At 38.0% G+C, this 25,512-nt stretch overlaps 1 protein-coding gene across 2 annotated transcripts; it reads right to left on the minus strand.

The window, feature by feature from the left end:
- Positions 1–248: 248 nt before the first annotated feature.
- On the minus strand, positions 249–25,324 carry abcb11a (ATP-binding cassette, sub-family B (MDR/TAP), member 11a). 2 transcript variants are annotated; one of them, XM_057853405.1, is made up of 28 exons: positions 25,204–25,324; positions 20,711–20,760; positions 18,562–18,577; positions 18,434–18,491; positions 18,102–18,343; positions 17,904–17,988; positions 16,588–16,721; positions 16,344–16,515; positions 15,065–15,189; positions 14,822–14,996; positions 14,630–14,743; positions 13,327–13,437; positions 13,130–13,255; positions 12,854–13,057; positions 10,865–11,035; positions 10,614–10,803; positions 10,440–10,524; positions 8,927–9,035; positions 8,682–8,849; positions 8,500–8,604; positions 8,262–8,423; positions 5,315–5,518; positions 4,994–5,235; positions 4,760–4,916; positions 4,481–4,678; positions 4,184–4,390; positions 762–908; positions 249–685 (listed from the first exon to the last, which is right to left on the minus strand). In XM_057853405.1, coding segments are annotated over exons 1-28 (3,960 nt in total). In that variant the 5' UTR covers positions 25,206–25,324; the 3' UTR covers positions 249–484. The 2 variants fall into 2 exon arrangements, with proteins under 2 accessions (XP_057709388.1, XP_057709389.1); XM_057853406.1 differs by lacking the exons at positions 8,262–8,423; positions 8,500–8,604; positions 8,682–8,849; ... (16 more) ...; positions 20,711–20,760; positions 25,204–25,324 and adding an exon at positions 8,006–8,073.
- Between the last annotated feature and the right edge of the window lie 188 nt (positions 25,325–25,512).

Raw genomic sequence — 25,512 nt, forward strand, 5'->3', positions numbered from 1 at the left:
TTTCTTTTTTTTTTTATTTTATTTTTTTAAATTAAATAATCTCAACGTAAAATCAGACAACTACAATATTTGAATTCCCTTTTGTGTGTTTTAATACCTGAGCAGGGCTGAAAATTATATATTTCTTGAAACATGTTGCATCCAAAACAGCTTCCAGCCACTCAAATTCCCTATTTGGTGAACTATAGTGCCATTTTTTTCCCAAGCCAATGGCACAGTCAAATTGAGCTCAGTGGACTCTGCAAACAATAGTTTTAATCAAGTCCAGTATTACAAATACAACCACATTTTCAACCTTGCAACTCATAGAACCAAATACATATCACACATATAGAACAGTACTAAACAATAATGATTAAAATGTGCAGTGGACGTAAAAGGTTTGGATACCCTGTTTAAATACAAGGTGTTTTTTTTTTTGTGATACAAAAAAATGAAGAAAAAACAAACGCGCAATATTGCAAAAGAACACAACCTTTTAGTTCTAGCTGATCGGAGCTCCAGTTGTGACCAGTTTGTAATAGGCACCAGTTTTGGCCATGAGTTCTCCATGAGTGCCTTGTTCTATGACAACGCCATGTGACATCACTGCAATGATGTCAGCGTTCTGGATGGTGGAGAGCCGGTGAGCAATGACAATGCAGGTTCGGCCTTTTCTCGCGTCATCGAGAGCAGACTGGACGGTCTGTGGAACAACAACCAATCATAAATGGTTCATGTGGTGGTAGACCTTGTGCATTTTCATGTATAAAAGCGGCTACCTTTTCGCTCTCTGTGTCCAGAGCAGAGGTTGCTTCGTCCAAAAGAAGGATCTTAGGGTTCCTGACGATTGCCCTGGCAATGGCGATGCGTTGTTTTTGCCCTCTTGAGAGCTGGGAGCCTTGTGCGCCGACCTGAGTCTCATATTTCTAAGAATTTGTGTTCAAAGATTGAGAGGAAGAAAAAACATGCCTCAAGGTTACTATTGTAGAATCTTAAGGAAAATGTCACTGTAACCCATGTCCCATAATATGCACAATGATGACTAGTCATTACAAGGCTCTGGGCCACCGCCCCACTATTTAGAGTGGTTTACGGAACAGTTATATAAATAAATATTTTAAATGTATTTTTATTTTGCCTTTTACAGAACAAGGAACCATACTTATGCCTAAACTTTCGACTAAACATCATCAGTCAGTTAAAAATGTTGTCATAATAATCAAACGGATATACTAATTAATTTGATTAAAAATGAACTGCTAAATTGATATCACAAATACATCTTAATAAATGTGGATATTGTAGAAATGTCCATTTATTTTAGTCGTTAAATTTGAACAGGAAAACCCATGACTTAATTCATGGAACACATTGGAAAACACTTTCAGAGAATCAATAACCTAAATATTATATTTAATTTTGAGAATAGTTTATGTTTTCTAATCTTCCTGACTATCAGTAGTTCAAATTTGTCCTCTGTAGCAAGGGCGTAGGTTTGCATAAGGACAGTAGGGACATAACACTAGCGACTTTTCAGGATGCTCAAATTGTCCCCACCAAACTTTAAGCAACCTTATATGCATTATATAATGAGTTCAGCTATACAGGTAATTTAGATTGTCTTTCCATATTTTGTAAGGATAGAATTGACCCTACCATTATTAAGTGAATTTTTTTCATTATGATCAAACTTACATTTACCCCTTTTCACTTACTGAATGCGCTGGTCCGGTTTTTCCCCCCTCAAACGCACGTTTGATCGGCTGATGATTTGACCCACCCCCGACACACACGCACGCTCACACTCACACAGCCCCGACAGAAATACACGTCAACAACATTCCGCCTCCTCCGTCCCCTTCTAAGAGGATTGATATTAGAAGTTTTTTTGGCCAGCAGCAGCCGCTGTAAGTAAATTAAAAAGACGCCAATGTTGTGGAGGTGTGAAGCACACCACTAATTTTGCTACACAAAGTCCGACCTGCATGAGAGTCAGCATAACATTAAACTGTGCGAACTTGCTAACCTGCAAAACTCAAGTAGTAAGCTGCTTAGAGAGAAGTGTCCTTCTCTTTGTGTTTTCTACTGTTAACGTTAATTAAACTGTGAGAAATGTAGTGAACGCTGCTGGAAACTATAGAACCAGAAAAACATAAGCAAGAAACTGCTGAGAGAGAGACTGGGTGCTGCATAACCTCATATGTTGCTCACACAACACAACATAATTAACTATGTACATAAAAAAAAAAAAAAAAAAATTCTTTTGGGATGCCGCGAGATACCCACACTAGCGTTACGATCGAATGGTCGATCGTGATCGACGTAATGAGCACGGCTGATTTAGCGTATCAATTAATTAGGTTCATATTTGTGAGAAATGTAGCCCTGACCCCCGTTCACCCAATCTGTTTGGTCTTATAATGTCCCATCCAGAGCACAAAGTGTACAAGCAGGTTATGCTGTTATATCGTCCCTACCAATGTTGAGACCAAACCTACGCCCTTCCTCTGTAGAGAATATCTCCCACCCTCTGCATACAACTAAATTAACCTTTGTGTTTTATAGAGCAGGGATCATTTGGTGGCGCATTTGCCACCGGGCCGCAGAAAAATAATAAATAATTTGTTAACAACCGCAATCTGGCCTGTGTCTCTTGACATATGACTAATCCGAGTAGAGATTTCTGTACGTCACCCTCTAGTGGTTGGCTGCCATTACTGGGGTGTTTGCACACCTATACCAGCCCTGCATCAGTCAAACAGTCGCTGCTGTTGGCTGTGTGCTGCGGGTGGCACACCTCAGCAATGGCAGACGGGGTACTTCCGGTCATTTTGCTTGGATTAGTCAATTTTTATAAAAATAAAACTGGAAAGGATGTCATAATTGAAATCTATTGGCGCTAGCATCTGGAATCTATATTTTTAAATCTACAGCATGTGCGCTTGTCCTCCATAATGACGTAGGCGTATCAGATTTGTTCCTAGAAATAATAAGCCCACACATTAGAGAAGATGACTGAAAAACAGACGTCATTGGTCAGCTTTTTTACAGGGAAAAGGCCACCTGCTGAGCCAAAAGAGGAGCCTACAACCAAGTCCATTCTGCATAATATGTGGCTAAAAGCTAGCAAATTAGGCAACGATAGCGAATGCACTGGTAGCATCACACCTTGTGGCGAACCGTAATGCAAAAGCCAAGAAACCTTTCATGATTGGAGAACTTAATTTGCCTGCTACGAAGTATATTTGCCCTCAAGTTTTTGGTGGTGTAATGTACTTCGTTACTTTTTGTGTATCTGTACTTTACTTGAGTACAAATATGAAGTGGTACTTTTTACTTTTACTTCACTACATTTTATAGTAGATATCTGTACTTTGTACTCCACTACTTTTCAAATTGTTGCTTGCTTTACACATGACTTGTTTTTTTTTTCCTCACTGTGAATTGACAGTTTTGTTTTCATGCCTCCGGCGCAATCAATAAGCCCCGTGCAACTATATCGTAACTGAGCAATAGAGGCAGCAACACGAGCACAAGTAGGTGAACAAGATATTGACCAAAACAAATCACCAAACTCTTGTACAGTAGGTCACGTTATGCACCTGATAGTTGCTTGAAATCCGCCATTAAGCTAAGTTTTGGAGTTTTTGAGCTTGTTAAGCTTCTGTTTGCAGTGCAGTCCATTTTATTGTTTGTTTTTTTCCCATTCTGCACAGTTTTAAATGAAACTGAGCAGTCAATTAATTTTCTGGTTCTTTCTTTGAATATTGACCGTGAGAAAATACTTTTAATTTTTACCTGTAAAATAAATTTTAAAGCAAGTACTTTTGTACTTCTACTGGAGAATATTTTTTCTTAGATACTTGTACTTTTACTTAAGTAAACATACACATACATAATATGCTTAAGCATCATAAAAGCAAATTTATTATTAGTTATTGTTAGCTTTGAACAATAATAATTTTTTAAGTAAAAAAAAGTATATTAAATATTTTACATTGCGTGTAGTGAATTTATTAAATGAATGGGTGGGGGTTTTCCTAATATAATGCCTTAAATTGTTAAAGCTCATCAATCCTCACTCTAGTGTTACTGTCACGTTTGCTGTCGCTGTTACAGTTGTGCTCGGGAACTTTTTTTTTAACCTTGCCCCTCTACATTTTATTTGACTTGATGGACTATGCTTGAAGTTTTTGCTCACATTTGGCAGCGTCATCACAAAGTCATGAAGGTAGGCTTTCTTGGCTGCCTCCATGATTTCATCCATGCTGACGCTGCGTGTGTTGTCCCCGTATTGAATATTCTCAGCAATGCTGCAGTCAAACAAGATAGGCTCCTGGGACACGATGCCAATCTGAGATCTCAGGAAGGGCACGTTCACTGAGCGAGACGGGTGGCCATCAATCAACTGCAATCAGACGTAAGAATATCTTGCTGAATTCTGTGTTGAGTCTACTCATCTGGCAATAAAGATGTGTATTCAGTAGAGCTCACACACCACTTTCCCTTGATCCGGGTCGTAGAACCTTTCCAAAAGTTGAACACTGGTGCTTTTGCCACAACCACTGCTCCCCACAAACGCCAACGTCTGACCCGGCTTAACAGACACCAGCAGGCCTTTCAACACGCGCACATCCGGACGCGTCGGATAGGTGAACTCGCAATTGACAAAATCTATTTCGCCCTTGAAGTTCTCCTAAAGATAAAAGACCAAACACATCATAAGAATGAAGAATTTCATAAAAGCATTACTTCTGTTCGAATATTAAGTACAAACCCATTTCACTCCTTCTGTGCTGCTAATGCTTATTTTTGGCGTTCGGTCCAAAAGTTTGAAGAAATGAGCAGCAGCCGTCTTGGCTTTGGCGTAATCTGGAGTAAAAGAAGAAGCTCTGCCCAGTGCAGTCCCACTGATTACTACTGCCGATATCACCCTGGAGTAACGATATAGCAGCCTAATTTGTCGGTGATCATATAAATACACAACATAGTTAAAAATGATTGCACCCACCTGAAAACGATCACGTATGGCAGCCCCTCTGAGTTAACCAAATACCCTCCATATCGAAATGAAGCAGCGTACGCCATGAAGATCACACACTGGGACAAGCCGAAAAAGAGCCCGTAGACATTGTCTCGCTTCTTGGCAGATTTATAAGGACACTCAAGTTTTTTCTCATATGACTCCACAAATGAGCTCTCTTTGGTCAAACCTGCAATGGTTCTGATATTTGCAAGGGCTTCACTGGAAACCTGTAAAAATCACGGAAATGTATACAAATACATTCTAGGATTACTTTGTACATAAGCATGAAACGGTGATAGCTCTGACCTGGCCCGCGTCCTCCATTGCCTTTTTATCTTCACTTGCAAAACCTGTCAACATTTTAGCTTGCAAGAGACCAGACAGCCCGATCAGTGGCAAGAAACACATAATGACCAAGGTTAACTTCCAACTGAAGTAGAAGGCAATGATGAATGAGGCTCCAATGTTGGTAAGGGAATTCACGATCATGCCAATTTGAGATCCTGTCGCCTGAGACATATGAAAGTGCAGAAGTCATTACTTGAAACGTTTTTGTAATTCTGTAATAATTACACAAGGGTGCATCTCATTAACCATTTGAGGAACAGTTGACATTGCAGTGGACATCTCTGCAATCCAAGTTATTATTAGTTTAACTCATTCACTGCCACCCGGGGTCACAGAGTATGTGTTGTGGTAGTTAGTGGGAGAGGGAAATCGATTTTGGAGGGACTGGAACGATAAAATGGATTGCTCTTCTATTGCTGTCAATAGCAGCCAAAGAGTTACGCTAAGTGTATTTACAAGAGATTCATAAAACTAATAAAAAATAAATAAATTTTAAAAAAGCAAAATTAAATTACAAGAGCATAATACAAACTGATCACGGGCCACACTTATGTCTTTTTTTCCCTTCAATTTATAACATTTTTTTAAAAATGTGTTATGTTTTTTAACTTTTTAAAATGAATTTTCTTTTCTTTAGAATTATTCATATTTTTTATTACCGGTACTCATTTTTTATTTATTTATTTATTTATTTTTAGCGGCACGTTGGCTGAGTGGTTAGCACGTCTGCCTCACAGTTCTAAGATCAAGGGTTCAATCCCGGGCTTTGACCTTCCTGTGTGGAGTTTGCATGTTCTCCCCGTGCCTACGTGGGTTTTCTCCGGGAACTCCGGTTTCCTCCCACATCCCGAAAACATGCATGGTAGGCTGATTGAACACTCTAAATTGTCCGTAGGTATGAGTGTGTGCGTGAATGGCTGTCTGTCTCCTTGTGCCCTGCAATTGGCTGGCAACCAGTTCAGGGTTTCCCCAGCCTACTGCCCGTAGTTAGCTGGGATAGGCTCCAGCACCTCCGCGACCCTTGTGAGGAAAAGCGGCATGGATAATGAATGAATGAATATTTATTTTTTTAAGTCTTGTTTTATTCATTACTATTTAAGTAATTGTTTTTTTTCCTACACATATCCTTCGCTGCCAATTAATGCTTTCATTTAATTTAAAGGGAACCTCGGATTTAAAGACTTGTCGGCTCTAATAAGCCACAATTGCATAATACAAATGGATCACGGACCACACTTATGTCTTTTTTTCCGTTCAATTTATAACATTTTTTCAAAAATTTATTATGTTTTTTAACCCACGCAGTCAACTTTTTAAATTAATTTTCTTTTCTTTAGAATTGTTCATATTTTTAATTACCAGTACTCATCTTTTTTTTTTTAAAGTCTTGTTTTATTCATTACAATTGATTTTTTTTTCCTAAACCAATCCTTCAATTAATGCTTTCATTTAATTTAAAAGGAAACCTCGGATTTAAAGACTTGTCGTCTCTAATAAGCCACAATTGTTCTCTTTTACTAAAATTGGTTATTAGAAACACATAAAATATTGCCATTGATATTAAAATCTATACTATTTAGTACACGCAATAAACGCTCAGGGTGATGACATAGTTTGTCACTATCACTAGACGAACACTACCGGTGTTCTGCAGATCTTTCTCCGCAGCAAGACGTCCAACACATGCACACATGGGTTAAAAGCGGTGAGTACTAAGTAATTGTGTTTTTATTGAGTTTTTTACCTTTTCATTGCCTCAAAATATTTTTTGCATGTTTTTCCCTCTCATACATTTAAGCATTGTGTTTTCTTGTGGTAGCTTTAAAGCAGATTGTTGATCCGTTGACCATATTAGTCACGTAGCATATTTAAACCACCTTTATTTGATATTACGTTTAAGTATGTTCTTAAGGCATCTTTAGCATGTTCTGTCTGTATGCATTTAAACAAAACCAGCTGAAAGCTCATGGTAGTACTTTGGGTGTCAAATTCGCCTCTTGTAAGATCTTTCGCCAGTGTAGCACATTTTGGCAGAAAACCGGTTTTGTCCTTTGTACTCTCGTCTCGTCTCACCCCGTCTTTCCTGTTCATTTAGCTTTTGCTGCTCGTTTTGTGAAATATCAACAATGCTGTCATGCTCATTAATGTTCCTCTTGGGTTCAAATTGAAAGGGTTGAAGATATGTTGTTGGCGTGTTTATTGTCGCTAGAGTCATATTCTGGAAGCCTGACAGCATAACCCAATGATATCACCGCCCTGTGACGTCAACAACAATGGTGACCTTCTAGTTAAACTTAATTTTACAAATTGTATAAAAACGAAAACATCAAGATTGGTTATAATATCAAATTATTTAAACTCATAATAACGTTTAAGAACTACAAGTCCCTCTATCTGTGCATACATTTAAAAAAATATATTTATATACTGTTTATTGCCCATTACAAATTACATGTGGGCAGCACTACTACTGTAATGGACCTATCGCAAAGCAATGCAATTCAAAAAGCAAAAGTCTATACAAAATAATCAGTAATGTTGTATTATAGAGGGGCAATCCTACCTAGTTCCTATATTTTATAGAATTATGTTTTGATATTACAGTAATTTTTGGACTAGATGGTGTACCTGGGAATAAGCTGCACTCACCAATTTTGAAAAGAAAACTTTGTTCATACATACATAGACTGCACTGGAACTGTCTGCAAACTACAAGGTTCAAAGTAAAAAAGTAATGACTTAAAAAAAAAAAGGTTTCTGGTGGGTGGACACTTCTGTTAATCCCACCCCTCAAGAATCGTCTTTTTTTGTACTGTGCTTTTATTACTACATCAAAGTCACTGCTCTGACACAACAAGAAAAAGCTAGTAGTAGCAGCCATGACAAAGGCAAATGAATTACTCACACCCTGGACCATAGAAGCATCAGTAGCCAATCTTGTGGTCAAAGCACCCGGGCTATTTTTGAGGTCATCAAACCAGCCGATGTCTTGTCTCAGCATGGCCTGGAAGCCTAATTTCCTCAGGCGGCGTGTAAGCAACTCTCCAGACTTTGCAAAGGCGTATCCCTGCAACATGAGAGTGAATCAGGGGAAGCCTTCCTTTTGTATAACAGCATCTTTCTTGTTAAAGTCCAATATGTACCTGTAAATACTGTGAAAAAACACTTGTCACGGCCACAATGCAAAACAGCAGGCATATTCCGTTGATCTCCTCCTTCTGCTTGTTGATGTCAGCTAATGCAAAGGTCTGTGCACACAGAAAACCGACAGGTCAACGTCTTGAATTACTTAATAAATGAACAAAATGACTCTAGGCGATCATACCCCTAGAATTTGACTGAACAGCACAGCATAGATGGGGTTAACAGATCCATTAATAGCAGCTCCCAGAGAGCCCAGTAGCATGTAGGGCCACTCTGAACGATTGTACTTGAGGATCCGTGCGAGCGGGGCTGGTTGAAGATGTTCGGTGTCCTCTTCCTCATAGTCTGGCTGTTAAAGATTCATATTAAGCCATCCAGGTTTCACATGAAAGACATCAGAAATGTTTTCACATTGAAAAACCATACAATGTCCGGTATGATCGTCTGACTGGAAAGGATCCTGAGGCTGTTTGATACAGTGTCAGGGCCATAATCACCAGACAAGTTGCTGTGAGATCGCAGCCGAACTGAGCTCCTGTAAGAATGATATCGATGAGTCTCATGCTGTGTTGCTGAAACATTTTACAGCAAGAACGAGCTAAAAAAATGATTGGCTCTCCCAGTACCATCATCAGGGCCAATATTAACTCATTGGCTGCCATTGACGGCAATCGCTGCCATTCTCTCCCAGTCAAAATAGATTGACGTCTAATGCCATCAGTGCCACCGAAATATGAGCATTCACTGGCAGTCATCCCAGTTCAATTTTATTGCATGACTATCACGGTCAATGTCAGGCAATGAGTCAAAATACATTAGGTAGATGTTTTTTTTTTTTTTTTTACAAATATATTTTTATTCATGTTTTTGGTTTTTATTTTATTTTAGTTATTTTTTTTTGAGCCACAGTCTGAGCACTAATATTGAACTTAGGTTTTTTTGGGGGGGGGGTGATATCATAACATCTTTAAAGCAACACTTTGCAACTTTTTAGTTTGGTCGATTTTAGCGACACCGGTGGACGAAAGCGGTAGTGTTTTGTCTTAAGGAAGACTTCGTTTCCCATGAGGACGCATACCCCAACAGTGTCATAAAATCTTCAATTAATCAAAAAACATCTCGCGGTTGCCTGCAGATGGATTAAACAACATTTCTGTTCCAGCAGTTGTGTGAAGGACGAATAGTAATAAGGTAATGAATCTAGTTGTGACTAAACAATAGCATATGACGGTTAGCAACCGTGTGGCATAATATGGCAAACCCTCCAACCCCACCCAAACTCGTCAGCGGGGGGCGTCATGCCAGCCAGTGAAAGCCGGGCCAATGTTTATTAAGTATATCCTGGTAGCCTCTGTTTTTTCCTCCTCAGACAAAACTTTTTTTTCCCTCCTCAGACAAAACGTTTTGTCTCTTGTTGCTCAGCCATCTTTGCAGCATTCGCGCGAAAGTGGCGTATGCAGTAAAGCAGTCAGCACATTAGTAGTTTTGTTGTGTGGCAGGGTTCCTGCCACCCTCCTCAAAGTTAATTAGTGCCGTTGAAAGCGATATACAGACCCCTCAAGATATAAAAGAGGTGTCATTCAACTAGTTGTCAGTCGAAATATTATCACAAATCTTATGAAAATACTTTAAAAAGGTTGAAAAGTTACCTAGTGTTGCTTTAATGATTGAGTTAAATGGTACACTTAGCAGTTGTTTATGTAATATTTGAAAAGAAGGTGTTCTTAACTATTAAATGTGAATCTTTTATAGTTTAAATTGAAAACAATTTAACTGTGCATGAAGAGGATTAGAAAAGGTTTTGATTCAGTCAATATTTTGCGTTAGCTAGAGAGAGCCAGCGTGCAACTATTGGTACTTGTACCACACTTTGAGAACCACTGGTCTAGTGCCAAATTATCCCCTGGATATGATAGTGTTATATTTGACTTGACTGCACCTTTTACTCGACCTGCTGCTGCCTTGGCTAAAAGTCCTCACTTTGGTTTCAGAGTTTTTCTCGTCAGCATCTCCACTAGAAGCGTCTAGTCAGTTCATAATGAAGCTTTGGTTAATGTTGAAGAAAATAAATAAAAGTGTGGAGTTAATTTCAACAGATTTTCTGCAAACCTACCATTAACCGCATTTGATACACCATGATTCTGCAGGGTGACTAAGGTGAAGTAGACACCTTTCTTTTCCAGGAGCTGGCTGTGGGTTCCCTTCTCCACAGCCCGTCCACGTTCAAATCCGACAATGACGTCCGCTTTCCTGATGGTGGAAAGGCGGTGGGCTATGGAAATGGTGGTCCTGCCAACGCGTACCTGCAATTAAGAGTGTCATTTTCTTAAACATAACGTGTGTAAAATAATGACAGCTGCATACCTTTTCCAACGCATTCTGGACAACTGCTTCGCTTTCATTGTCGAGGGCTGAGGTAGCCATATCCAAGAGCAGGATCTTGGGGTTCCGGATCAGAGCTCGGGCAATAGCAATCCTTTGCTTCTGCCCTCCACTCATCTGACCTCCACCTTCACCCACCAAAGTGTCAAATTTCTAGAAAATAAGGTTGGAGGACAAATTACATCTCAATATTTAAATTTTAAGTGACCTACATACTAAAAACATTACTAAAACATGCAGTCTCTGCGTAATTTGAAAAGTGAAAAAGCAAATGTTAAACTTGTGACTATGGTAACATTTGTTTTAAAATAAGTAACATTTCAAATACAAATTATTGCTTGAGCTGTCCGATATTAACAGGTAACCAATAATCAGCTATTTTAAATGATATTGGAGAACATTGACATCGGTTTTCAATTATTGGGTTTGGGCCAATATGCACATTGCCTTCAAATGCAATGTATAGATATACAAGGGCTGGTCACAGCTTAGCACAGCAGATATGTTTATTGGGAATGACCATATCCTAGGGACTGCACATGTTAGAGGATTTGGAGATAGAGTCAGGAGGACTAGACTGAGATGGTTTGAGCATGCCTAGAGGAGAGATAGTGAGTATATGGGCAAAAGGATGCTGAATTTCCATATGCCAGGCAAGAGGACTAGAGGATGACCTAAGAAAAGGTTATGGATGTAGTTAAAGAAGACATGAAGGTGGTTCGTGTGAGAGGACAGGATGCAGAGGACATGGTTAGATGGAGACAACTGATTCGCTGTGGCGACCCCTGAAGGGAAAAACAGAAAGGAAAAGAAAAAGAAGATGTCTTCTAACTAAGATGCTTGGGATTTGTTATGTGAGCAGATCATTTGAATTGTTGGTGCAAAATTAAATGAACAATAAATGATTTTAAAAATAATTAATATGTTAAGTCCATGATCGCATATATTGGTGTTTGGAGTTGGACAATATCGGGATATCGGCTATCAGTTAAAAAGTTATTGTCGGACAACCCTAGTTATTACAATCATGTTATTTAAAAAAAAAAAAAAAAAACAAATGGAGCAAATAAATGTCCCTGGTTCAATTCTCTTTTACTTTTTATAAATTTTTAGCCTGGACTTAACGTCTCAATTATACTTCTGATAACTAATGATAATTATTTTTATTTTTTTTAAATGTTTCTTTGCTTATATACATAAGTTAGTTTGTCCCCTTGGTCAGCAGTAACAGTTAGCTAAACAGCTATCTTAAACTCCTGAGAAAAGTGCAACGCTAGTTAACATTTGTAGCTCTGTTACCTCCAACCATATAACTGTGATAATAATAATAGTAATAATAATAATACTTTTTTTTCCAGAGCGCTTTTCAAGACACGCAAAGACGCTTCACAAGAAAGATGGGAACACAATAGTTCAACATCAATAACAAAATAATCATAAAATTAAATTAAAAACAAGATAAAAGTAAATAAAAATTTAAGATAATACTGAGATAAGGATCATGGTGGGTAAGAAAGAGTAAACAGGTGTGTTTTGAGTCTGGATTTGAAAAGTGAGAGGGTAGGTATATTGCAAAGATCAAGCGGTAAGGATTTTCAGAGCTGGGGGTGCAGTGACTAATAGCTCTGGAACCAAAAGTGGAGAGACAGACACGGGGGACCGAAAGGTGAAGAATAAAGGGGGAGCTGTGATGTGGTGTGTGGTGGGAGTCTGAGTGCTGAAGTGTGCTGCTGAGTTTTGGAGAAGTTGCCGTTTTTGGAGGGACTTATTTTTGAGACCGAAGAGCAGTGAGTTACAGTAATTGAGCCGGGAAGTGACTAGACTACAAGCAAGAGTGGAAGCGGAATGGCGGGTGAGAGACAATGACAAAATACACCCCCCAAAAAAATCCTGAACCGAAATTTTAACATTGATCTGTATGCTGAGTTAATCAAGCCTAAGTATGTCATGTTTTTAATGCCCTTAACATACATGTGGAAGATCTTGTATAAAATTATAGGCGTTGGCTTCTTTTGCTGCCTGGATGACTTCGTCCATGGTCACTCCAGGTTTCCCAAAGCGGATGTTGTCTGCAATAGTTGTGGCAAACAGCACCGGCTCTTGCTCTACGATACCAATAAGTGACCGGAGCCACTTGATGTTTAAACTTCGAATGTCATGGCCATCCAAAGTCACCTACAAATATGAGTATTATTTGAAAAATATCACTTTAAATCCAATGTGCAGTATTTGAGGGAATTCTCTCACTTTTCCTTCCTTTGGATCGTAAAACCTTTGGATGAGCTGGACCGCTGTGCTCTTCCCTGAACCGCTTGGGCCGACAAACGCAGTGGTTTCGTCTGCTTTGACTTGCACGTTTAGATCATTTAAAATCTGAAAATAAATAGCTGAGATTTTGTATGATCGAATTCTGTGTGGATCTGCTTGGTTAAAAAAAAACTTACCATGACATCAGGTCTAGAAGGATAATAGAAAGTGACGTTATGAAACTCAATGTCACCTTTCACTCTGTTTAGTTTATAACCGTCATCTGAAAAGCAATTGATTTCTGCCTCCTGTAAATAAAAAAGAATGAAACTTGTGACACAAGTCTGAAGAGAAAACAATCTTATCAAAACAATTTAATGGCAAGGCATAGACTTCACCATCAGGTGACTAGACTGCTCCTACAGACATTGCGCCACGACTTCACGTAGGGTGCCAGGCCAAGCAGAGCGTCATGCACTGCAGCTTTCACTGCTATAAACTCAAACACACGCTGCGTTCAAACGGCATATTTAATGGAAATAGGACGAAGGTTTTACTGCATACATGCAGGCAGGACTGTCTCAAGAGTTATTTGGTCGAGGATTTAAGGTAATTATTATATTAAATGGCAGCATGCATGCACTTTGAAACGTGAAAAAAAATCAATGGATAAAATTAGTGTAACTTTGGCTTGGAATATTTACGTAAAATGAACGAAAACGGGCCGTTCTTTGCTTTTAACCAAGAATCTACACTGTTTTACGTTCATATCTATAGAAATTCCGCGTTTTAAGCCTTTATTTACAAGAATTTTCAACTTAATAAGCTCTTTGTTTCGTGACGGCCGCCATGTTGGATTTAATAATTCCGTAACTTTTACTTAAAATATTTAAGTAATATGAACATTAACTGCCCATTTTTGTTTTTAACCATGAATCTAGATTGTTTTGCGTTCATAGCTATAGAACTTTCACGATTTAAGCATTTATTACAAGAATTTTCAACTTAAAAAGCTCTTTATTTTGTGACGGTCGCCTTGTTGGATTTTGTATTTCTACACATGACATTTAAGTTGCTATTTCTGGCAAAAACTTATAGCAGATGTTGAATATTGCTATTGATCCTGAAAATATAGGTGATTATCTCTGCATTTGGGGGTTTTTGCGCATCTAGCGTAAAATCTGAGAATTTTATAGCCATTTTAAGTTGTGTTATACTTATATAAAAAGAATTAATCAGGATTTTATGATGGAACGACTTAGAATTTTTTTATGACGCTGCTCATGGAGAATCATATATGCCTAAGGGAGGTGCCTGTTATGGCTTTAGGTCGCTGGTGGCTTTGATTTTGAAAATATTTGAATTTGAATTTTTAATTTTTTAAAAATAGGCCCCCTACGGATCGGCCTGGAGCCTCGTGTCCCGTCAACTGATAGGGAAGTCCATGGGCAAGGGATAGTTGCCATTTCTCAACTGTGGATAAAGAGAATTTGGTTGTACCCTGTCAATTGTTTCAAAGATGGTCTTTGCAGCCGCACGTCCCGAAGCAAAGGCCTCAAGACAAGGTGAGGCCTGACCCAGGTTTATTGCCGCAATAAGGACTCCAAAAAACACCTGTTAAAAAATGGATGGGAGTCAAATGGCAACACAAGGGCACAATGAATTCTTAAAGCCAGAATGTATTTTACATACCTGAATAAGAGTGCCGGGAGATAGCTCCTTTTCGTCGATGACCAGCTTTGATCCGTACCAAAAGGCCAAAGCGAAAGTAAGGAAAATGATGCACCACAGATATCCTTGGAAGATTCCAATAATGGCCCCTTTTTTAACTCCCCAGTTCTGAGCGTCCACAAGATTTTGGTCATACCTGAATCATTTACATTTTTTAATTTCACTTGCACTTCATTGAGTTAATGATTTTGAATAAAAGACTACCTCTCAACTTCTTTGTCCTCCCCACCAAACGCAGCCACAGTTCTAATGGATGATAGGACCTCGTCGGCCACAGCACCAGCCTTTGCATACGCCTTTAGCTCTCGTCCTGTTAGCCTGGCCACTGCCTAAAAGAACAAACTGCATTACACAAGGGCATAGCTTTGCATAGGGACGGTAGGGACATAACACTACCAACTTTTCAGGAGGCTAAATTTGTCCCCACCAACTTTTAAGCAACCTTATTTGCATTATAAAACGACTTCAGTTAGATGGGCAATTTAGATTGTCTTCCCATATGTTGTAAGGATAAAAGTGACCCTACCATTATTAAGTGAATCATTTTCATTACGTTTAGACTTACATTTACCACTTATCACTTGCTGTAGCCTATGTGCTGGTCCATTTTCCCCGCCTCAAACGCATGTTTCATTGGCTGATGACTTTTAATTATTTGAAATATATTTATTTATTTTCTACATTGTTCATTGATTTTTTTTTTAAATGCAGCCTATGCAGACATTTATTCCAGATAATCATACATTAGTCATAATTGAGTTAAAAAGTGTTCATTTTTTGTTGCGTTTAACTGTGCTTGTGGACAAAAGCAGTAGTGTTTTACCTGAAGGGAGGCTCCATTTTTATTGCTATTTATTATTTATTATTGTTATTTAAGTTTTTTTCAGTTATATTTATTTATTTAGACAATGTTGAGTGGTCGTAAGACAAAATGTTTATTTTTTTTTTGCATTCCTGGATTGTTCAGAAAATTTTAAAAGTAATGTTCAAATATTGCAACAACAAATTAACAAAAATTGCTAATAAAATCCATGCATTTATTCTGGAAGTTTTCAAAATGTTTCATTAGTAGTTTTTGAAAACAAAGGTTTGAATCAAACTGTGTATCACCTGAACCAACACACATGCAAGTTACTACAAGTCAAAGCAGATTAATTTTGCATTGATCATTCAGCCTGTTAATTAATTAGGTTCATAATTGTGAGAAATGTAGCTCTGACCCCTGTTCACCCAATCAGTTTGTTCTTATTAATGTCCGTCCCCAGCAAAAACTGTACATGCAGCTTATGGTGTTATATCGTCCCTACCAATATTGAGACGAAACCTACGCCCTTGGTATTACATATTTGTAAGACATAGGCCTGATTCACCAAAGGTTTTTGCAAAAATGGACACAAAGGTAAGTGATCTCATAAATTCCCGGTGGTGAAAATTATATAAAACTATAAGCGTAATCTTGTTTATGTATGAGCCACAATTGTACCATTGCCATCAGTCCAGCAGCGACCCCAATCAAAGGGCTCACAGCAATGACAACCAACGTCAGCTTCCAGCCACCGATGAAGCCCACCATGAAGCCAAACACAAAGGTGGAGAGCCTCTCAATGAAGAAAGAAGCCTGGTCGGCGATGGCGTTGTTGACCTTGTTGATATCACTGAGAAGAATTACAATAACATACACGTAAATGCGTATTGACTTGCACCCTATCTGCATGTAGAGGCCTCACTCTGATAATCTTGTGTTGAGTTCACCAACAGAGTTGCAGTCAAACCATCCGATCTCCATTTGCATGACTTTGCGGAAATACGTTTTTCGAATTCTCAGAGTTTGTCTCGCAGCAGCCGACACCCAAAGAACAATCTGGAGGCGAAATGATTAGCTAAAGTATGATACTACAGGGTGGGGCAGAGCAACTTGCTTATTCAAATTTGGTGCCCTGAAGCGATGGTTGCTCTGAGGATGGTAGGGATGGACTTATTTGAGAGGGTGGCGCTTAAAGTTTGGTTCTTAACGTGCGTTATTTATTTTGTGTTTATTTTTTCAGGAACCCCAGTGAGCATCATGGAGTGGACGAAGTTGGAACCCGCTTTCGCTGTTGAGGCATTTTTTTTCAAGCGCTCGTTTATTCGTCGCAACGCAACGTGCATTCCGTAGACATTCCCCGTTCCACACCCATCTGGTTCAGGCTTTGCAGGAAACACTCATTGATCATGTTGACATAACGGTCAGATGTCACTGATACTGCCTGTTCGTCTTCTTCATAAAACCATGGACCATTTATGCCGACTCGCGATAGTGCACACCAAACAGTTAGGGCTTTCAGGACTCCAATAGTGCATGTTTTGCTTATTTACAGATCCCAAAAGATGGAAGTGAGCCTCATCACTGAAGAAAATAAGTGTGTCGTCAGGCAAGCCCAAAAGCACCTCCCATGCATTTTCACGAGCAATAAAATCGTGTTTATTGAGTTAAGATTAAGGGATTAGATTTCAATTCTTCATTGAGGATTCGTCTCACAGAACGAGCAGACAACCCAAGAGCAGATGCATGTTTGTGGGCCGGCCCTTGGGGAGATCTCAAAATAGATTGTCTCACCACATCAATGTTATGGACGACCTTGCTGTTTGTGGGAGGCCAGGTTTCTTTTTCTGTACATCACCCGTTTCCCTGAAGTTGTTTATCCATGAAACAATTGACTGCTGGCCATGAACACGACCACAGGGGACAATATTGAAATGTCTACAGAATGCACGTTGCATTGCGACGATTGAGCGACCGCTTGAAAAAAATGCCTCTACAGTGAAAGCGCATTCCAACTTTGTGCACGCGATGATGCTAACTGGGGTTCCTGAAAAATAAACACAAAATAAATAATGCACGTTAAGAACAAACTTTAAGCACCACCCTCTCAAATAAGTCCATCCCTACCATCCTCAGAGCAACCATCGCTTCAGGGCGCTAAATTTAAATGAGCAAGTTGCTCTGCCCCACTCTGTATAATGTTATGTTGCTCTAATTGGGTGAATGGGATGGAACACTCACTTGAAAATAACTAAGACATAAAACTCCTAGTCCAATTCCAATGTAGTAGTACGCAAACGTTGTCATCTGGGCTTCAATATCTACCCTGTCAAGAGAATAAAATTATCCAGTTCAGATGAACTATTAAGCGTTCATTGATTTTAACTCGTTGGCCGCCTTTGGCATCATCCAAACCATTTGAACTCATAATCGACTCACCCACAGGCAACAGTAACATTTTCAGCAGGCTCATAAATTGAGCCATTTATCCAGTGGATCGTGTTGTGCTGGCACGCTTTATTCGGGTCTTGCAGTTCTTGAACTTCCAGCTCATAAGCCACAAATGTGTTGGTCATCATGCCATACACCAGAAGCATGAGAGGGGCGGCAGCTCCGTGTATTAACGCGCACACACTCCCCACCACCATCATCACAACCTCCTTCCATGTTGCAAATCGAAACTGAAAATAATCCATTATTGAGTGTGAGTCATCTCAAGGTTCAGAACAGAATGTATTTGCTTTTATAGTACAGAGCAACATTTGTTCTACCAGTTGAAAGTATCCAACACTCAGTGTACTCTCTTCTTTTTTCAGTTTCTTCTCATCCCTGTAAATGTTGTATTTAATTAACATTTTGCCTAAAATATTTTAGTGTTAAGATCAGTCACAAAACTTACCCATTCTTTTGTTTCTCTGTAAATGGGAAAAATTATTTAACAATATGAAAAACAGAAAAAACTGAAAGTTACTGTTTATCTATATCAGCATAAAGTGCCTCAAGATATTCCACTGAACATCAAATTTTTTGTATTTAATAGATCAAGGATGTCCAAACTACTGCTTGTGGGCCAACAATGGCCAGCTGCCCAGGTTTTATTGGTCTGCAGCCAATTCAATGACACTATAATTGAATATTGCCTACAAAAGAAGCTTAAATTCAGCCAATTCTCTGTCGTACCTCTTAGCGTTAACACTTGATGGAGCTACTCACTTACACAACCCCATTATTGCCAATGAATGTAGCAAATTGTAGAATTTCAGTATTTTAGTAACAGGTAGTCCTCGGGTTATGACTTAATTGATTTCCACTGTTATGTACCCTTTGTTGGCAATAACGGAGGCCCAATGTTTTCTGTAACTCTTCACAAGCTTTTCACACACTGTTGCTGGTATTTTGGCCCATTCCTCCATGCAGATCTCCTCAAGAGCAGTGATGTTTTGGGGCTGTCGTTGGGCAACATAAACTTTCAACTGCCTCCGCAGATTTTCTATGGGGTTGAGACCTGGAGATTGGCTAGACCACTCCAGGACCTCGAAATGCTTCTTACGAAGCCACTCCTTTGTTGCCCTGGCTGTGTGTTTGGGATCATTGTCATGCTGAAAGACCAAGCCACGTCTCATCTTCAATGCCCTTGCTGATGGAAGGAGATTTTCACTCAAAATCTCTCGATACATGGCCTCATTCATTCTTTCCTTTACACGGATCAGTCGTCCTGGTCCGTTTGCAGAAAAACATCCCCAAAGCATGATGTTTCCACCCCCATGCTTCACAGTGGGTATGGTGCAATTCAGTATTCTTTTTGCTCCAAAAAAGAGAACCTGTGTTTCTACCAAAAAGTTCTATTTTTGTTTCATCTGACCATAACACATTCTCCCAGTCCTCTTCTGGATCATTCAAATGCTCTCTAGCGAACCACAGATGGGCCTGGACGTGTACTTTCCTTCAGCAGGGGGACAAGTCTGGCAGTGCAGGATTAGTGTCCCTGGCTACGCATTGTGTTACTGATAGTAGCGTTTGTTACTGTGGTCCCAGCTCTCCGTAGGTCAGTGACTAGGTTCCCCCTGTGTGGTCCTGGGATTTTTGCTCCCCGTTCTTGTTATCATTTTGACGCCACGGGGTAAGGAGGGAGTTGAAAGTCCGTGTTGCCCAACGACAGCCCCAAAACATCACTGCTCTAGAGGAGATCTGCATGGAGGAATCGGCCAAAGTACCAGCAACAGTATGTGAAAAGCTTGTGAAGAGTTATAGAAAAGTAGTTTGGGCTCCGTTATTGCCAACAAAGGGTACATAACAAAATATTGAGATGAACTTTTGGTATAGACCAAATACTTATACTTTACTTATACCAAATACTTTTCCACCATGATTTGCAAATAAATTCTTTAAAAATCAAACAATGTGATTTTCAGTTTTTTTTTTCACATTCTGTCTCTCATGGTTGAGGTTTACCCATGTTGACAATTACAGGCCTCTCTAATATTTTCAAGTGGGAGAACTTGCACAATTAGTGGTTGACTAAATACTTATTTGCCCCACTGTAAGTGCGACTTATGGTCCATAAAATTTGGTATTTATACTACCACATCCGTATAGCCATGGATTACTTTGTTGCTTATCACCCCTAACTCATTCACTGGCACTGACAGTAATAGACATTAAATCAATTTTAACTAAGCAGGCTGGCATTGAGAGGTCATGTTTCACTGCCATCGACAGCTATAGACGTCCAATCCAATTTGACTGGTGGACTGGAAGCAATCGAATGAGTTAATACTTTAAGAAAAACAAATGCATTTAAAAACAACAACAAAAAAACTAAATCCGATCCTCTGTTTAACAAATAAAAGTGGAAGGATTTCAAGTTGGCCCTCGCATCCTTTCTGTACTGCTATGTTTGCAAGTCTTTTGCCACTTATAAGAATAAACGGTTGAATCATTTTGCTACATTTTTGTAATAGAAATAGGATTCTGATGAGGACACCAAACGCACTTTAAAATGATATTACATCATGCATGCATTTTTTAAATTATTACGAATCACTCACCTATGTCTGCCACAGGTGGCGTAAATTTAATAGTTTTCTTCATATCGATCCTGAAAAAGAGCAAAAACAAGCTGGTTTTGTCACAGCATTTTCTAGATTCTCTCATCCCATTTGGTTAATAACTGACCACATTGACTTCATCCATTTTTTATATAAAGTAGATGAGTTGTGAACTTGTGTTTAGTGTTCTTTTCCATCTCTTCATCCATTAGTACCAATTATGCTGCTCAGGGTCAAAGTGACTTTGAGCAAGAGAGAGACAAGTGTATACTTGATCACAAGCACACTTGACAGCGACAAACAACCATTTACCATTAGATTTCACACCAATTGACAATTAAGAATTTTCAATCAACCAAGCATTTTTTAATATGGTGGAAGCTGAGTACCAGGAGGAATCCCACACAAATTTGTTGAGTACATGAAAGATTCAAGTCTAGATTTGAACACATAATTTTCGAATGTGAGATTAACAAATTCAACACCCCAACTTGAAATCAATCTAGCGAGTGTGAATGGTAGCCTGTACATTCAAATAGGGATACAGAGGGGGAATGAAGGAAAGAATGTACTGTACCTGAACAGGACAGCTCTCAGTCAATGTGTGGTTTCTTCAGCAATAACACGGCAGGAGTTAATAAGACAACCTATGCCCCTCCCCTTCTACTATTATCTATAGCTCTATTATACTGATAAGGTGTGTGTCAGCCACCATGCCCATAGCAAAAAGAATGTTAAAAACAAAATCAAGACCTAAAAATACCCCCAATATATCCACTCCAAATTGAAAATCTAAATATCTTCATACAAAAAGCTGTTGTAGGATTTATAATGGGAATATTTAATATTAGTATTACGATAAAGCTATTGGAATTAAGAATGTGTTTTGGCTGTTATCAGACGTGATTGTAAAAAGAGTTTAATGACCGCAAGGCCATTAGTTGTGGTCAAGTGCTTAAGAACTGGAAGTGGAATGCAGACCTTGTATAAACTATGTGAAAGGACAGTTGATTGTAATCATTAAAACTACAGTGTATCACAAAAGTAAGTTGTAAAAATAAATAGTAAAAATAAGTAGTAAAATATATAATTTTTATATACACATATATAAAAATATAATAATAAAAATAAAATATAATTAGAGATGTCCGATCGATCGGGTCCGATCACGTCATTGTCAAAGTATCGGAATCGGCAAAAAAATATCGGACATGCCTTTTTTTTAATATATATACTGTATATTTTTTAATTAAATCGTTTTCTAATTGTATTTAACATTACAGACATGATATGTTACACTCATCCAGAATCTTTAGTTTTGGATAAAGGTAGGGTTATCAAATTTATCCCGATAATGGCGGTAATTTTATTTTTTTTTGTAAATGTATCACGTTAAAATATTTAACGCAATTAATGCATGCGCTGCACGACCCACTCACACATTGTCGCGCTCAATCTGTAATGGCGCAGTTTTACCTACATAGAGCGCTAAAAGGCAGCGAAAAATGAGTAGAGTGAATTCTGGAAGCCTTTGGAGCCTTTTTTTAATTGGTTAAAGCCTTACAATCCCTCTCCCTACGATCAGAATTACCGTGGGAAGCAATGTGGGGAAGCAAGGTAGTAGTTGATCTTTTTCTTAACACCTTATGTTATTTCCCAACGCAGAGAAGATATATCAATTGGTAGCACTACGCACAGTCATGGTTGCACTTCCCATCATGCATTTGGGCATGGCTACAGTATCATTTACTGAAAGCTCATCAAATACACTAGATGGCAATATTTAGTCACAATATATATGTCACATTTGTCCTTTAAGAATTACAAGTCTTTATATCTGTGGATCCCTCTCACAGAAAGAATGTTAATAATGTAAATGCCATCTTGAGGATTTATTGTCATAATAAACAAATACAGGACTTATGTACTGTATGTTGAATGTATATATTAGTCCGAGTTTTATTCATTTTTTTCTTAATGCATTGCCAAAATGTACTGTATATGATCGGGAAAAATTATCGGGAATGATTGGAATTGAATCGGGAGCAAAAAAAGCAATCGGATCGGGAAATATCGGGATCGGCAGATACTCAAAGTAAAAAGATCGGGATCGGATCGGGAGCAAAAAAAACTTGATCGGAACAACCCTATATATATATATAATATTTATTTTATATTTTGAGATATTTTGTGGAGAAAATAAATTAACTATTACATAAGCTGCACACAGACTACTTTTCATTGTGTCAATGGGTCATTTTGTCAGTGTTGTCCCATGAAAAAGATATACCGTATTGGCCCGAATATAAGACGGTGTTTTTGCATTGAAATAAGCCTGAAAAAGATGGGGTCGTCTTATATTCGCGGTCTAGACAGTGTACCCATTCACAACGCTAGATGGCGCCAGATATCATTGAAGCGATGCTCTGTCATGCTAGATCTCAGCTACTCTCATTATTTTATTACAATGTTTTTCCTTATTCAGATTTGTTTCACGACGACAGTTACAGTTAGACTTCACTTCGATGGTTGATGCAGTTATTGCAATTTTGTTGTTTTATCACAACAGATTGGTTTATTTACATTTCAAAAACCAGAAGCCATTCACTTAAGAATGTGATTGCACTTTAGTTTACATATTTAAATGTTCAGATATTAAGATTTGAATGAGGCAAAATAACATGCTTTATCTCTCAAATATTTTGTTATAATCATTTGTTTTGGATGTACTGTCATTATTTTTTCTATAAAAATTAATTTGGTGTTCAAAAAGTCTTTTTTCAAACTTGAGTCTTGAAAAAGAGGGGGTCGTCTTATAATCAGGGCTGTCTTATATTCGGGCCTATACGGTACTTGAATATCTGCAGAAATGCGAGGGGTGTACTCACTTTTGTTATACCCTGAATTTCATTCTTTGCCCAATCTAACTGCACACACTTTATACCACTTATGAAGGTCTTGGGGTGCCACTTCAATATCGGGTTCAGTTCAATACAAATAAACATCATGTAATACAATTGAATTAATTCGTCCCTAATTGGTTCCTTATTCAGCTTTGTGTGTTCATATTTAGCTCACCACAGAAAAATAGAAACTGACTATGATTGAAATTACGATTTCATCAATGATGCCAAGTTAAAAAAATACATTGAAAAAAAGTAATGAATTTTGGGGTACTAATTTTTCTTTTCATATACTGTATTTTTATGACTTAGTATATAAATGCATCAATATTTGAAACAACAGATATTTGATAGGTCATTTAATTGTTTAATTTTTAAAATAAATAATAAATATTTTACCATCAGTTTTATTTTCAATTCTTAATTTGTGGATTTTCTTTAAATGATGATTATTTTGACCATGTTTCTTTTTTAAATTAAAAAAATAGATACAAGAATAATATACTGAAAATTATTTTATGCCTTGATTAATGATAAGCACAAAATCATTTTGGAATATTGGATTGTTGCTTTTTATTCAATAAATAATAAATTATAATTAAAAGAATAAATTACATGAATAATTAAAATAATACATTGTTACTTGATCATATATTTTTCGATTTGTCCCCCCCCCCGATAAACAATAAATACATGAATACATAATGTAAATTTTTTTCTGAGTACATTAATTTACTTTTTATCGATGTCTTTTTATACCTTACATGGATAAAAACTGAACATTAAATATTTTGCCGCGACCCTTGTGAGGATAGGTGCCCTGTAAGATGAATGAATGAATGAATGAATGAATTGTAAATAAAATAAACAATCAATTCATCGGACACACTGTCAACTTTTATTTGTCCTATAGACTCTCCTCCATAAATTGGCTCACGAAAAAGGACTTACAATGTATGTATATTGCTTATTGACTCCTTATTTATTTTTTTTCACGCAAAAAAAGAAGGTAAAATGTATCAAATAAAACTAATGTTAGTCTCCATATGAATGCCCTTACTACTAGTCAACTGTACATAAGAGTAAAGTAGCACTTGTTGTGGTCCTCTCTGTAATTTTTGGCAGCTTCTCCATTTCCCTTTATAATCATAGCTAAAATATTTTTGAAAAATGACAGCTTGGTGACAAAAGGTTAATGCCCGCATGGACGTCTGTTTGGATTTGGAATTTGCTCTCCCTGAACAGATGGTCTGATACTGTATTCCCAACACAGGTTGATTGATAATGTCAGAAGAAGGTGGGACTCCAGTCAAAGACAACACTGCAATAAAAACAAACCCACTGGATCCCCTTCCCAGAGTTGAGAGTCGCTATGCATGTGGTACGGATTCACAAAATGATCATTTATTTATTCATCAATATTTATTTACACTTTAGACATTGTAAAACTGAGACCACGTGGATTTGATTGCCTCTACTATTACTTTTTACAAGAGGACTGTAATTCAATTTCTGCTTAATCGTATTGTTTGAGAGGAATTTTCCTATATAATATATAGTAGGGGTGAACGATATTGGAAAAAAACTTACATTGAGACTTTTGGGGTGTTTGTGAACCATATTGCAATATCAATGTCAGGAATGAGCAGGCAGGCAGGTTGTATGGACCCAAATGCAGGGAAACAAAAAATGCAGCGAGGCAGGTGGCAGTGAACTAAAAAAAAACCTTTTAATGATAACTAACAAAATCACAAAGTACAAACAAAAGGGCTATGGCTCAAAAGGCAATGTTCAAACAAAACTTACTTAAGCAGAGGGACTAGTACACGAGGGCGTGGAACGGACTTGACTTTGGTGAAGACGGACATAGACATAGACAATGACGCAACAAGGGGTGAC

This window comes from Corythoichthys intestinalis, chromosome 12 (genome assembly GCF_030265065.1).
Source record: "Corythoichthys intestinalis isolate RoL2023-P3 chromosome 12, ASM3026506v1, whole genome shotgun sequence".
NCBI lineage: Eukaryota > Metazoa > Chordata > Actinopteri > Syngnathiformes > Syngnathidae > Corythoichthys > Corythoichthys intestinalis.

What these genes read in the sequence shown, in the direction of transcription:
- abcb11a (XM_057853405.1), bottom strand. An exon ending in ACGATCCAAAGGAAGGAAAA is followed by an intron (nt 13,058 to 13,129) that starts GTGAGAGAATTC and finishes TCATATTTGTAG; the next exon opens with GTGACTTTGGATGGCCATGA. An exon ending in TTTTTTCACAGTATTTACAG is followed by an intron (nt 8,424 to 8,499) that starts GTACATATTGGA and finishes CTCATGTTGCAG; the next exon opens with GGATACGCCTTTGCAAAGTC.